We start from the raw sequence: 16,089 nt of genomic DNA on the forward strand, positions 1-16,089 counted from the left end.
TTGTGGCGGAGGAAAAAAAACAGACGACAAAAAAACAAAGGCATTTTATGACTGGGCTACCACAGGTATCCCAGTAATGAAAGTTCCATCGATTACTATGAGTTCAACTGTGAACGATTAAAATTAATTGCAGACGGTTTTTAGGCCGCTTGTCAACCAACGTAATGACACTATTGCTTATACAAATTATTTCTGAAACCAATATTTTTCTGTCAACCAAAGTAATTTGAGGGAGAGAAAAGAGAAGATTAATAAGTCATTTATCGGCTCGGACGTCTTTGGTTAAAAATACTTTCCAGCCGGAAAAACGAGATATATTTATGAAAAATGGCAACGAAAGTAGGGATGCACTCGGCGACTCACGAAAGCGTTACCGTTGCCCGTGGGCGGAGATAGGAAATACTGACCGGGTTAAGAACCAATCAGATTGCAGGATTCGTTACCGTCCCTCTGAAAAAAAAAATAACACTGAATAATACAGTAGGCAAGCGTCGCAATATTTCATTTTGATAAACTTCAACATGACACAAGTTTAATTTTTGATGAATTGATTCTTAATAAAGTTAACAGCGTCCCATTCTAAGAGTTTTCATACCGGATTAAAGAAATGTATCAAAGAACAGCGCTTTCGCTGTTTTAAGCCTTGCTCAATTACAAGTGTAGTGAACCCTAAAATCTTGGATCCAGCGCTTGCCAACGATTGTGTTTCCTTTCAGGAATTCAGCATAAATGAAGCGCTAAATGTTCCCAAAATACATCGAGTAAAACAAAGGAAGGAACCTGGTTATCCTGGAAATGAGTTCTGAAATAATTCCAAACAGCATTATCTCGTTTATAAGCGCAAAATTTACGCAAATCCCAGGCGTTTTGATCGCGGCGGGAAAACCAGCGTAATGACGTCGTGACCTTGTTGGGGAGAACGGCAACGCTAACACCGGAAGTCGAAATAGAGTCGTGTCCGGACTATCGGCGCGCTTTCCCGTTCTGAAATGACGTTCCCGTCCTCTCGCTAAATCACTCTAATCACTCTAATATGGCTGTTAAACGTGAGCTTGCGTATGTATTAGTAGGAAGAGATATGGTGACTAAATTAAAATTAAAACTGGACTGTGAAAAAGTAAAACTGGACTGTGAAAAAATAAAACTGGACGTGAAAAAATAAAACTGGACTGTGAAAAATAAAACTGGACTAGTCTGTGAGCCTCCTGGGCCATCGTACAAAATGGCTGACAAAAGAATGTTTTAAGCAAAAATCTCGGGGTCCGTCATGTGACCCGGCCCTGTCCGTGCATGACAACGTCAATCATCATCAAGATAACACGTGATCAGCATGTGAATACCTGCACCCTCATTATATCACAGTTAGTTGTCATGGTGTTGAGGGCCCAATGACCACTGGGTACTATTGCGCAATTTTTCCATTTTGTGGCGGAGGAAAAAAAAAAGACGACAAAAAAACAAAGGCATTCTATGACTGGGCTACCACAGGTTTATATATTTTCACAAAATGTTCTAGCACATTCCAGAAGCTTACATAAGAGCTATTCACTAAAATAGCGTGATACGCATTACGTAATACGCATTACGTAATAAGAGCGTGAATCCTACTGAAAGCCTAAATAAATAAAATAAATAAATAAGCCTAAATAATCTAATAATCTTTAATTTACCTTAGACATTTACTGAAAAATGCGCAGCTTCCATTTATCATAAGATACTAAACCATCTGTTAAAAATGCGTGGCTTCCATTCATCATTAAAATACTAAAACATCTATTGAAAACTACGAAGCTTTCATTCAGTAATTGATGTTTTAGCCTTTTTTGATAAAGTTCACTAAAAAATGCTAAAACATTAATTGAAAAATGCATAGCTTCGATTTGATCCTTATCATAAAATGCGTAAGAAATGTATAATTCTGTACACATCGAAAGTGTCCTCGATACTAGATAAAGTTCAGCCTTCCAATCCGGGTTTTATTTGTCGACGTCACTGTCCATCGTCTTCTCTGAAAGCCCATGATGGACCGTTGTTAGGTTTTGGACGTGAAGAAACGTCTTTAGCACGCCTCTCTCTTTGAAATTCGCGACGTCGACAGTGAGAAGTCTGATGGCTGGCGTACTCTTCATCAAGTTTGCTTTTTAATGCTTTGAGATCTTCGCTCTCCCACGGAACTGTTTTGATGTACAACTTCTTTGCTTTAGAACACCCTTCATCACCCGATAGCGACTCTTTTCCTGATTCCGACACTTCTGATGACATGTATTCCTCAGTGAGCACCTCAGATGCCTTTCCTTTTTCACGTCTAACCCAATCAATCTTATCCAGTGTTTCTCTTCTTCTCTTCAATTTCTATAACGAAGTAACAAAATTATAAAACAAAAGCAATGAAATAAGGCCCAAAAATTCTAAGGTCATATAATTTCAGTACTCAAGCTTTCCTGACACCTCTACCAGTTATCATGGCAACCTAATCATTTACATGAGAGGATTGCCTCTGGAGATTAGCATTACTGCAAGCGTTTGGCAAATTTATTTATAATCGAATAAAGCTTTCTTAATTCCCCATGTTACCGAACCCCCCTCCCACACACACACACCCACGCACACGCACACATACCCACCCACGCACACACATCCACCCACCCACCCACGTACACACGCGCACAAACCTGTTTTTTCCTGTTCTGGCGTCGACTATTTGTCTTGTGATCGTCGTACTTGTTGTCAGATTTTTTCTTGTCTGTTTCGTACAAAGACAAGAAATATCTTCGACCAACATCTGTAAGTGAAAAAATACCAGGTTAGTTTCACATTTTCGGCAAGCATAAGAACCGAAGAAGCATTTATGGGCTGGCGGGGTAAAGAAGCAAATTATAATGTACAGCGTACACGAAATTAGCCATAAACAGATCCACAACTTTGAAACAACTTAAGTCAACAAGAAGATGAAAAAAGCTAAAATGATAGGTAAAGAGAAATAATTACGACCAACTTACTTTTTATCTGTTCATCTGTCCACTTGCAGGAGCCATTGTTATCAGACATTTTTTTTTTCACTTTCTTTAAAACTTCCTCGTTTTCCGCTGAGTCAAAGCTTGCATTGGAAAGTAATGAAAAAAAAAACACCACTGCATTATTTTCTTGGTCTTAACCTGATTTGCAACAAATTAAGTCGTTCTGTCACTGAGGGTTGATTTCTCGGATCTGAGGATCACTCTGTAGGGAGTCTCTGTTGGCAGGCCACTGATGATTCAGAGGTCGATCCTTATGCGGTACACTTTGGCAACGCTGGACAAGGGAATCCTTGTACACGGGAGAACTGTACAACCGATACGTACCTCCTCCTAAGTTTCTTCCAAAACTGCTTCAAAGTCTTTGGAGCTTTTTTGTCTTTATCTCTTCATTAATATTTCAGTTTCCTAGAGGCTTTGTTTGACTTTCACCTCAATTCAAACTTCTGCTTTCGAGTTTATAGTTATAATCCAGATATATCAAGTAAATAAATACTTATGTCTTTCCCGTAATCCTTTACAGATAGATTTTCCAAAATGTTAAGTAAATTTACCTTCCTGTGAAGTTAAATCCCCGAAAGTTATCTTTCTTTTTAAGACTTTTGTACGTCTTTCGAAAAGTGTCCTGTATTGAAAATAAAAGCACATCTTTGTGTTAGATAAGTGAAAATTTCTCCACGACATGGTCTAGAAAATTGTTTCTCCTAATTTTTTCCTGAGTATAAGCGAACTGAAGACTACTTTTTTGACAGGTGACTTACGCGACACAGGGGGTCCACCTTCTGTTTCTCCCTGCTGCGCTTCCTTCCAGTTGTACTCTCATTCCCATTGTTCTGCAGCTTTTGCAAATTCTTTTGGATATTTTCTATACCTTCATTGGTCTTGCTACACAATTCCAACACTTTATCAACTTGTTTGCAAGTAGCTACCAATTCTGCTTCCATATAGGAAATTCTTTCTTTCATCTTTTCAATGTCGTCGCCAATTTTGCGGGGACTCATGACCATAACTACGGCAAAATAGAAGTATAACCATCATGATTACTACAGGAAAGTGTGCTCATACTGAATCATCGTCTCCCCATTTTCTAACTCTCATTCTGTCATTAATTACACTGACGGGTAACATGATCATGCGGTTAAGAGTGGTCTGAGTGCAGGCCAAGGGGTAATCCTCGGAAACAGTTTTGCGAAACAAAGTATTTTGAAAAGTATCTTTTGGCCTCTCAAAAATGTAGCACAAGGCACATCCACTTAACTCACCAATGTAATCATTCATTGCCAACTAAAGTCATTCTCATGATCTCAGGTGGGAAGCATCAGTTCCAATGTTTTACGATGGAAGATACTAAGGAGTGCTCCCCCTTCACCGTATTTTACGGTTATAACTCGATTTTCTCCCCGCCTTTTTCATTCAATGATTAGCGAACAAACCGTCCAACTTATCTAAAATAAACTCAGACACACATGTTCTAAGGTCTATTGCCACTGATGTCTGAATAATTGTTAGCAATAATAAACTGCATCGGTGCCGCGATTATGTAGTCTCTTTCCCAGCCGCTTCTTAGTCTCGTCACTTAACGCGCTCTTGACGCGACTAGACCAAACAACGTCCAGCTCGCAGGCTACGACAATGCTTACCACCGTTTCAACGACCAAGACAAAATAAAAATTATTCAATTACAGTCGGTTGTCTCAAAAATTTCTTATACATAATTTTCAAGCGGTCTCCGTTCTTCGGACAGGAGGAATTATATCGGACGAAGAGTAAACTATCATGTTTCGACTATCTGTGAACATCAATAAAGTAATTGGTAAAACAAATTCCATTCAGCTGAGAAGGCACACTGGTTCATATACTTAGTGATATTCTTACCTTCTTCCTTTTTTCCATCGTCAGTGAGATCCGTAAGAGAATCGCTCATGCTATCGGTATCCTCGCTCTCGTGCGTCTCCCCTTAACCGGGGTAAATTTGAGAAAAATTTTAAACTTGTAATCTACAAGTCGAACCATTTTATTTACAAATGTAGACGAACACGAGTTTAATAAACATCGTCACAAGTTCAGGTTACGAGTGCCCGACTTGTAATTACCAGTGGAGCGCTACAAGCGTAAAAGATGATACGTATCAAATTTAACAATACTTTTACAAGAGTTCAGCCAACTTTTCAATTTTTTTTTATCTCCTGCAAATTTTGCGAGAACTCATAACCAAATCTACTGCAAAATGGAAGTATAATCACCATGACTACCGAAGGAAAGTGTGTTCATACTGAGGTATTTTTTCGGATAGCAGGATTGAAGTGGGAAACTAAGTTAATGATGTTTGCATTTTTGTAAAAGAAAAAGAGCATTTAGTTTTAAAAGATTCCGATGAAGATATCATTCAATGATTAGCGAACAAACCTTCCAATTTATCTAAAATAAACTCAGACACACGTGTTCTAAGGTCTATTGCCACTGATGTCTGAATAATTGTTAACAATAATAAACTGCATCGGTGCCGCGATTTATGTAGTCTCTTTCCCAGCCGTTTCTTGGTCTCGTCACGTAACGCGCTCTCTCCCCCGTTGCGTGACTAGACCAAACAACGTCCAGCTCGCAGGCTAAGACAATGCTTACTACAGTTTCAACGACCGAGACAAAATAACAATTATTCAGTTACAGTCGGTTGTCTCAAAAATTTCTTCTACATAATTTTCAAGTGGAAAGCAAACTGAACTCTATTTTATCTCCAATAGACATGTTGCGGCCTCCGTTCTTCGGACAGGAGGAATTATATCGGACGAAGAGTAAAGTATCATGTTTCGACTATCTGTGAACATCAATGAAGTAATTGGTAAAACAAACTCCATTCAGCGGAGAGGGCACACTGGTCCATATACTTATTGATATTCTTACCTTCATCCTTTTCTCTATCGTCAGCGTCATCCAGAGAAGAATCGCTCATGCTATCGGTATCCTCGCTCTCATGCGTCTCCTCTGAACCAGGGTTAATTTGAGAAAAAATTTTAAACTTATAATCTATAAGTCGGACCATTGTATTTACAAATGTAGATGAACACGAGTTTAATAAACATCGTCACAAGTTCAGGTTACGAGTGCCCGACTTGTAATTACCAGTGGAGCGCTACAAGCGTAAAAGATGATACGTATCAAATTTAACAATACTTTTACACGAGTTCAACCAACTTTTCAATTCTTTTTTTTATCTCCTGCAAATTTTGCGAGAACTCATAACCAAATCTACTGCAAAATGGAAGTATAATCATCATAATTACCGAAGGAAAGTGTGCTCATACTGAACTATCTCTTCCACACTATCTGACTCTCGTTCTGTTTTTAATTACACTGACGGGTAACATGACGATGCGGTTAAGAGTGGTCTGAGTGCGGACCAAGGGGTAATTCTCGGAAAAAGTTTTACGAAACAAAACATTTTTAAAAGTATCTTTTGACCTCTCATTAACAATTGTTTTTCTTTTTGCTCATCGCAGTTTCTTCGAGGTTAAAATTATTTCTTAATAGGAAGTTCCGATCAGTTTCTTTGGCCCTCTTCAGGTGTAATATTAATTGATGGCTGGTTTTTGTTTCTATTGGTGACTAATCCCTAAGTCATACCATCACCATTACATTAACTTTCATGGTATGTGAATTCGTGTGTCAGAAAACGCAGCACAAGGCACATCCCCTACCTTACAAATGTTATCATTCTTTGTCTACTATGGTCATTCTCACGATGGAAGACACTAAGGAGTGCTTCCCCCTTCATCGTATTTTACGGTTATAACTCGATTTTCTCCCCGCCTTTTTCTGTTCAGATATTATACGTAAACTATCTCAATGAAACCGCTATGCTATTGAATGAAACTGGATAAAAGAAAGTGGAAGTAACATGTTTCTATGTTACATCTTTTTTAATATTTTGCTAATTGCGCACTTCGTAAAAAATTTGCATGCTACGCATGCAAGAGGTATTTTTTTGGATGGCAGGATTGAGATGGGAAACTAAGTAACTGACGTTTGCATTTTTGTAAAAGAAAAAGAGCATCTAACTTTAAAAGATTCCGATGAAAATATCATTCAATGGTTAACAAACAAACCTTCCGATTGATCTAAAATAAACTATTTCATCTAAGATTAAGCAACGCACTCTCTCCCCCGTTGCGTGACTAGACCAAACAACGTCCAGCTCCCAGGCTAAGACAATGCTTACTACCGTTCCTTCGTCAGAGACAAAATAAAAATTATTCAGTTACAGTTGGGTGCCTCAAAAATATTCTTCTACATAATGTTGAAGTGGGAAGCAAAGTGAAACTCTATTTTATCTGCAATAGACATTTTGCGGTCTCCGTTCTTCGAACAAGTGAATTTAAATTGGACGCAGAGTAAAGTATCATATTTCAAACCAAATCAACATGGTCTCCTTAATTAGTTGTTGCCCTCTGGACTTCGTCCCGTGCATGCGAAATACGTGACAAAATCCAGGGTGTTTACAAGAAATTGACACAGGATTAGGTAGTTAAAAGCGAATTTCGTAGGTAGAAAACGTCTAAGCACGTTAAAATTGCGTGGAAAATTGACTAACTGAGCATTTGGTTGCATGTGAAATTTTTCCATTCGAGCAGGATTACGTCATAAAAAAATTCAGGTCGTTCGCTAAAAAAAAGGCATTTCATCTAAGAAAGTCTAGTCCATAGAGTCACGTAATTGGAGCGGGAAAATACCATTTAAACAGAAGATATAATTCAAGGAGAACTTTCACTAGCAAAGAAACAGATGTTTCACATTGCAGTCGCAAGGATACTTACCTTGCTGTTCTTTTTCAACCTTCCTCAAAAGAGCAATCACACGGCAAAAACAAGATTATCGATCAAATATGCTTAATGCAAATGCTTTGCACAACTTTTACTTGAGCCAGCAAAAATAAAATAACCTTAAGGTGATAATTTCATGCGAGGCCTGTAGCTGACGGCATGTGAAGGTATATGTATATGTATGTATACCTGTTTTCAAAACGTTGCGATATAAAATAGACGCATGAAATACATGCACCTTTTGTTTTCTCATCAAAAAGTGTCTCTTTGATGAGAAAAGGATTCATATATTTCCTGTATATTTTGAATGGCTACTTGTGGGGTCTGTTGCAACAAGCAAAACAAATGTGCTCATTGCCTAGAAGTATCAAAGACAAGCATCGTAAAGCTGACAAGAAAATTGAAGAGAGCATAACATGCAAATATATGTATTTTGCCTAAAATAAAACCCTTAAATTCTATGATAGAGAGGCCTGGGAACGACTAGTCAAGCTCCCTACAAGTATCTCTCATGTGTATATAACATTTCTAATTTTATCACAAAAAAAAACAAACAAACAAACCAAGACCTTTCCACTCAATTGCCAAGTTAAAAGTAAAGAGCTGTTGTTTCCTGAGTCGCATGGGAGTTAAACATGCTAATTAACAAAATCTATTTCTGGAAATCGAGCTTGGCTTATTGGCAAAATACACCATAATCACAACTCGCCTTGACTTGTAGATGCTGTTGGCTGCTGAGAAGGCCATAGAAAAGCCTAGGTTGGAAAAAACATAGTTATACATTACATAAATTGTGGCCAATCATCAGAGATATCAATGAATTTAGTATTTCTCATATGATTTACATTGTGTACTGCCAACCGAGAAAATTTGTCTGGATATAAAGTCTAGAGCAATTTCATTACAAAAGATACAATGTACACGTATGTAGCATGTATAATACTAGTCAAAATGAGCATCATTTGCATTACAAAAGAAGAAAGCCAATCAAGAGCATAAGATACTATCTTTATATCAACTGCTACATGTACTTAAGGCACTTCTTGTCTACACCTTTTGTTCAGACAAATCGTACCCCCCTGATAGATCAATCATTATACATTCAATAATTATATATTTCACTGCTACTAATACCCTCCCTTTTATATCTTTATTAAAAATTGGTATTCAGTGGATTAACTTTCATTAGATTTTAATGGATTAATTGACATGATGAGTTTTACGTCTAAAGTTACTCTCTTGTTTATAAAAATACCAAAATGCACACTGAGATTTTCCGACGTTGTTTATGTGGTCCAAAAATGCATTAAATTATTCCATTTAACTGCTACTACAATTGTTAGCTTTTATACATGTACATACATACCTGTTGGTTTTGTTGTGAAAGTTGTGGGGTGCTACCTAAAAATTGTACCAAGTTATAAATTTAGCCAACACAACAGGAAGCACTTAAGGCTACACTCTAAGACGTTTATAATTAATTGACACAACTCTTTCTTTAAGGGTGAATTTGTTTTGGAATCGATGATTCTATCAGTTTCTTTGGTCCCCCTTTGGTATAAGGTTAAGAGTCAAGATGGTGGATTGGTGCTTTTGCTGCGTATTGTACTGTAGAGTACAAAAGAATCTGTTCAAGCCTGGGATTAACATCCTAACATCACCATGCATATTCTCCATACTATTCTTTAAATGCTGACAAGAAGAATTTGTTTAACAATCAACAGCTCCTTTGGTTGGTGATTATTTATATAGGGGCAATAATGTATGGAGAACTTAGATGCTAGTCACTTTCAAGTAAAGGGTTGATACAGGTTGGCTGCTAAATACAGGTTCCACAGAATAGGGATAAAACTTGATAAAAAGAGCACTTTGGTCCCAACAGTCCTAAGAAGAAAGATAATCTGCAATGCTTTGAGGATTTGATATCAAATTACTAACATTGAATTTGGGCAGAAGATAACCATAGAATAAAATTTGACTTGAGAGATTATTCTTAATAGTTTTATCTGAGTGGTTCTGCTTTAAATAATTCCTTAATACAGATGGAGGACAATACAAAGGCCTGTTGGGACTCAGTCAAGAATGACCATGACTAAGGTGAAAACTATAGTACTTGACCGGAAAAACAATCCAGACCTTTGACAACCAACCACTTAATATAAGGTGAGCGCTCAATATGGTGCAGCTTGATTACAGGTTCAACTATATATGGTTTTCTTTCATGATCTTTCCAATGAATTTTGCCTGGGTTAGTAATAGGTAGTAGGGTAAAGTTGACCGAGGGTTAATATTTTGTTATAGGCTGCCAAAATATCTGTAAAAATCAACAAAGTAATTGGTAAAACAAATTCCTTTCAGCCAAGAAGGCACACTGATTTATATACTTATTAAGATTCTTACCTCCAATTTCTCCTTCATGATCAGGGTTACACATATCCAATAATCCAAGGAAACTACTGAAATATTCTTCCCCTTGCATCTTCTCTAAACTGAAGCTAATTTAATAAAAATTTTATACATGTAATCCACAAGTCGGGCCATTGCATTTACAAGGGTAGACAGAAATTAGCTTAATAAACACTGTCACAAGTCCATGTTATAAGTGTCTACCTTGTAATTACCGGTGTATCACTGCAAGTGTAAAGATGGTAAGTATCAAATTTAATAAACCTTTCACAAGAGTCCAACTTGAAAATCACAATTGCAAAATACAAGTTGCACGTCACTTGTAAACATTGAGTACTTCTTGTGAAAAAGGATACTGGAGCATTACAATATGTCACATTCTAGTGAAAGGGAACTCAAAGAGCTAATAAGACATCAAATTATCTGCAAAACAAGGAATTTCCAAAACAGACTGCTTTTCAACATCGAAAATCCAAGGGAATTTCAAAAACGTTTGTCTGCCTGTGGATGCCTCCATCTACCTTTTGAAATTAATAGGCCTGCGCTTAAAGCATAGAATAAGATGTATAGAGCATGCAACAACTTTAAGTATTTCTTGCCTTTTTTTTGTTGTTGTCACTGTTAACACTGTTCCTACTACAGGGTTTTCATTTCATTTTCGGGGGGGGGGGTACGGGTGCATGCTCCCCCACGAAATTTTTAGAACGGAAGTCTCCCAGAAGCGTATTTTCCTGAAATCTGGAAAAGAAATCTTGCTATGACACATACTTATTCTAATTATAGTAACAAAGAATGATACTCCGGGAGAATTTGTTTATTTCACTATGCAGCTATAGCTACATCAAAACACTGCAGTCGTTCTCAGAGCCTCCTTTTTTCTTACAGTAACAAGCTAACTTAAACTTGTAAACTGATAAAGAATGTACCTGGCAAATTTTCAGTGTCAGTACAAGCTGAAGTGGATTTTCACATTTGAAATTTTTGATATGTTTTTTAATGCATTTATTGGCTTCATCTTGAAAGAAAATTAAATCGGAAAAAAGTTTCTTTCACTTGCTCGGAATATTTAAGCTTTGAAAGCCAACAAAATGTTTGCATATTGAGATGCAGTACAAGCTAACTACTGGTACAAGCTAACTTGAACTCATAAACTGATAAAGAGTGAAACTGACAAATTTTCAGTGTCAGCACAAGCCAAAGCGAATTTTCACGTTTGAAATTTTGATGTTTTTTAATGCATTTCTTGGCTTAATCTTAAATCTTAATCTTAAATGAAAATTAAATTCTTTCAAGTTTCTTTCACTTGCTCAGAATATTTTTAAATGCTTTGAAAGCCAACAAAGCGTTGGCCTATTGAGACGCACGTGTTAGCTGATGAGCATCTTTTACGGCGACATTCGTCTCTTGTAGTTTATTTCATATCCTGAATTATATTCAGAAAGATACAAAGTGTTTTATGAACAGTTAAAATAATGGAATGCATAGAAAGGATCATTTCACCAGCTGTAATCCAATTAAAACTGGAAAACATAAAGTTAATTTTCATTGTACTTGACCAAATGTAAATTATTTTTGCGTGTTTCACTCCAACGAATATGTAAACAATATAATTGTAAATATGCTCAAAACTAACTTTTTGACTTCTTATATGCAAATGACAAAAAAGAATCCACGACACCTTGAGTTTTTCATTTGCTTACCACGCTGACTCTGCAGAATTCACTTGCTTTTAAACATGTCGCAGCACTTCAGGAAGAACACGATTGTCACGCAGTGCCTTCTCATCAAAGTAAATTTTATTTCCACGATCTGAAAGCAAGTTATTGGCAAATTTGTGCTAAAAATGGTTTAAACTTACAGAGAGGAGTTAATATTTAGTGAGGTTGATAATTTTTTTCTTGACAATTTTTCTTTTTTTATTACACCCATTTTGAAATCACTGGTGGTTCCTGTAATCTGATTGGCTCCAATTGATGCAATTTATTCACAAATCGCACCATTTTTTGCTTTAAATCGCATCTTTTTTCCAGCCAATGAGGTGGCTACACTAAAAACAAAACAACCAATCAGATTTCAAGGCTTGTTTAAAGTAACCGATCAAATTGCAGGAAAATGAAAGACAAAGAGTATCATGTGGCAAATTTTGCAACTTTTGTTTCCAAAACTCTTACTCCCCCCCCCCCCCAAAAAAAAATTGGACAAATTTAATTTCAGACCGGCTCAGTACTGCATCAATTAAATATTTGAACTTACCAAGTCCTGTATTTGGGTGATTTCAAAATGGATGTAATAAAGTGGTAATTGAACCTTGTGTCGAGCAATTTTGGTCTGAAATCATACTTGCGATTTCGAGTCGAACTCACTGTTTCGTTTAATAAATAGGCGTTGCCTCGTGTTGACAGATTTATTCGATGACAAGAATCGTGATTGACATTAATTCAATAGATTGATTTAAAAGCGTTAGATTATTATGTTTAAGTCAGTTTTTCAGCAGAATCGAAGTGAGAAAGAAGTTATTTTGTTATCGTTTTTCTGTCTCTAAATCCGCTTACCTGGAGAATCTGCTAACCCGTAAAGTGAGACTGTTGTAACGACCCGCCACAGAAGTAAGTTTATATTGAAGTTTTTGAATTTAGTTACAAGATAAAGACTTGATTTGCGTTTGTTCTAATTGCGAATTATAAATGTATTTCTTTTAGATCGAATAATTATTAAAGCTTGGCTTAATATTATATGGTTTGTGGTGGTCATTTGATCTAACCAGTTCCGAGTAAGGAAACACTCACGCTGCGCGCCCGTTTGATTTTGAAATCGTGTATGATTTCAGCCTTAATGATATACATAGAAAAATTACTCAGTTCTGATTGGTTAAGATAAATGCAGTTTTCAGGTAATTCAGTGCAAAAGAGAGTTAATTCAGTGCAGAAAAGGGTTAATTCAGTGCAAAGAAAGTAACAAATCAGACATTCTGATTGGTCAATAATCAAAGAAACTCACAGATGGCCAATCGAATGCGAGCCTTGGATGTCGCAACAAAATTTGAAAATTTTAACATTTGTGAGCGAAACAATGGCCGGCATTTTAAGTAGGTTTTCTTTCGCCACCGCTGCTGAAAAACAGCTCAAACAACAAAAACACTCTAAAAGCGCTGCTTTTTGGTTGTCGGTTTGGAAAAAGTGGTGTTTAGAGAAGGGAATTGCCAAGGAAATCGAAAATGATGAGCGGACCAAACTTAACACTTTGCTCAAGCGATCCAATGCCGAAATTAAAAACAAACATGGTTAAACCTTGGAAACGACGATTCCATTTCATTGAAAGTGATTCGGACAAAGACTGAACAATACCTTGAACTGTTTAGCCGGACTTTGATCATGCACGGTTGTTTTGACCAAACACACGGTTTGAATAAATGCTTTGCTTATGCTTAATTATGATAAGCCATCTCTTATTTTTCCATGTATATTATTAATACGTAATCACGTGATTTTTCTTGTGCAATTTGGAATAAACAAGCACTTGTTAATTTTTTCAAAGACCTTTGTTAGTCTTTAAAAAAATTTACTTGTTCTTATTTATTCCAAATTGCACTCGAAATCATGTGATTACCAATACAAATTGCACTCCACTCAGTTCAATTACTATTATAAATTTCGTATTTTAAGTAGCCGGGTACTCTGTTCAAAGTAGATGTGTGCCGGTATCTGGTACTCGGTGTCCCAGTGGATTTGGACCCCCCTCAGATTTGGACCCCCAGACCAAATCAGCTAGCGGATATGGATCCCCCTGGTCCTAATCCGCTAGCGGATTTGGACCTCCCTCCGCAGATTTGGACCCCTCAACAAAACTGAGTGAAACCATCATCCCTAACATTCTAGTAAAAATGGATGATACTTTACGTTCCAGTGCGCACTAAAGTATGTTTTTCATTCAAAACATGCGTATCGTTAATGAATGCGAACTGGCATCCCGTTGAATGTTTCTTTTGACCAAGGGAAAATGGGCAAGAATTTAGTTTGATGTCTGGAGAGAGGTCTTTTTTGAACCTTTTCTGCGATAGTCGAACACCACTAGATTCAATAAGAGACAAACTTGTGACACTAATTTATTTTGTCATTGTTCAATGCCCGAGTGTTGGGACGACATGATACAGTGCGAGTTATGCGAGGAATGGTTTCACATGATTTAAGACTACCCCGGAGGGCGAGTGGCTCTGCATTGTCTGCAGATCGCCAGACTCTAGACATCTTCATAATTGTTAAGGTATTATTTCGGAACCCTCAACAGTTAATAATCGTTAAAATTAGAAAATTAGATTAAGTTCGATGTAATAGTCTCCACTTTTGTTAAGAAGTTGACATTAATGTTGATTTGCATCTGAAAACAAGCTGAGAGTTCCAATAGTTCAGAATAGAAACATTTTTACTTATCATAGGCTTTACGAACGACTTGTAGTAGGAGTAGTTTCTTCGTTCTTGTTCAGAAACTGTTTAATGTTATTTTTTTAAAATATCAGACTGAATTATTTTTGTGACTGGACGCAATAGTCTCCACTATTGTTATGATGTTTCGTATCAATGTTGATTCACATCAGAAGCAGCAAAGATTTATCGTAACAATTTCAATGTTTCGAATGCAGTAGTTTAATTTGTTCACATCTGATTCTTACGTATACTGTACGACTCGCTATAATAAATGCGGTAGAATTGGAACGAAATGGCTGGTTTTTTCTTTTACCTTTATTGAGGAATGTTGTGTTGTGATTGAAAAGAACATCGACAAAAAAGCTTGCAAATAGAATTAGTTACCAAATATGATATAAAGGATGCTTAAAAGAAAAGTTTGGTAGGGGGGTCCAAATCTGCAAAGGGGGGCCCATATCCGCTGGCGGATTTGGACGGGGGGGGGGGTCCAAATCCGCTAGCAGATATGGACCGTAGGGTCCAAATCCGCGGGGGGTCCAAATCCGCAATGACACCGGCTTCTAATAAAAACCCTGTAGTTACGATCAAAAGAGATTTCTTAAAAGATAAAACGGTATTCTCTGTCATCAATTTTCTTATTTTTTTTTCCATCTGTAAATGTCGTATATGGCAAAATAAATATTGTATTGTATTGTATTGTAGGATACACACGCGGACATTTACACAATCGTGTAAAAGGACATAAACAACAGTCCTCAGCCATTGCCAAACATTGCAAGAACGTACACGGGACGATCCCTCAGGACCTACTGAAATGCTTCGAAGTTCTTAAGAAGTGCAGGAACAAATTTGACTGCTTATTGTACGAAATGCTTCATATAAAAACTTTAAAGAGAAACCTGAACGTGCAATCGGACTCTATTCGTGCGAAAGTATTTATATAATCTTCGCACCTATTATGTTAATTTTTCGCGCCACATCGCTAAAATACTGTTATTTGCATGTCTTAAACTTTTACCTTGATAATGGAATCATGACTACTCCGAAAGGTCGGATTTTATCGTTCGTTTTTACCGTAGTTACTATCGAACATTTTCTAACTTGTGGGTTATGTAAAACCTCAGTTTTCCACCCCTGGCTTCTGGTGTATGCAGCAAATCGATAGCACTAAATATCAATCGTAGTTTCAGTACAACACAAGCGACTAACGATTGACCGTTTTAGAACAGCAACTTACCTGACGTACGATTACGATTAATTGCTGGTACCAACTGTTTAGTTTTATCACCAGCGATTCATATTCTTGGCACAAATGGTTCCCTATACTAAGACGATAGTGAAAAGGCTACATCACCTATTCAGAGCGAGCCCATAGAGCTGGCAGAAGATGACGCGAAATCCAATATGACCGGCGCTAAGCCATGTCACGTG

At 37.0% G+C, this 16,089-nt stretch overlaps 1 protein-coding gene across 1 annotated transcript; it reads right to left on the reverse strand.

Annotated features, from left to right (window-relative positions):
• Positions 1-1,919: 1,919 nt before the first annotated feature.
• On the reverse strand, positions 1,920-10,325 carry LOC113671732 (uncharacterized). Its single transcript, XM_089213256.1, has 10 exons — positions 10,232-10,325; positions 9,198-9,232; positions 8,541-8,586; positions 5,916-5,996; positions 4,890-4,970; positions 3,776-4,023; positions 3,569-3,639; positions 3,000-3,097; positions 2,673-2,782; positions 1,920-2,352 (listed from the first exon to the last, which is right to left on the reverse strand). Exons 1-10 carry the CDS (start codon positions 10,308-10,310, stop codon positions 1,990-1,992), a joined length of 1,212 nt encoding a protein of 403 aa, XP_089069382.1. The 5' UTR covers positions 10,311-10,325; the 3' UTR covers positions 1,920-1,989.
• Positions 10,326-16,089: the final 5,764 nt, after the last annotated feature.

The sequence above is a fragment of the Pocillopora damicornis genome, chromosome 7, assembly GCF_964200805.1.
Source record: "Pocillopora damicornis chromosome 7, jaPocDami1.2, whole genome shotgun sequence".
In the NCBI taxonomy this organism is placed as follows: domain Eukaryota; kingdom Metazoa; phylum Cnidaria; class Anthozoa; order Scleractinia; family Pocilloporidae; genus Pocillopora; species Pocillopora damicornis.

Coding starts and splice junctions, on each gene's coding strand:
- LOC113671732 (XM_089213256.1), bottom strand. CDS start 10,310: ATGCAAGGGGAAGAATATTTCAGTAGTTTCCTTGGATTATTGGATATG. Junction 5,997..8,540: donor AACAGCATCTACAAGTCAAG/GCGAGTTGTGAT, acceptor ACCCTGGTTCAG/AGGAGACGCATGAGAGCGAG. Junction 3,640..3,775: donor AGGTGGACCCCCTGTGTCGC/GTAAGTCACCTG, acceptor TTTTCAATACAG/GACACTTTTCGAAAGACGTA.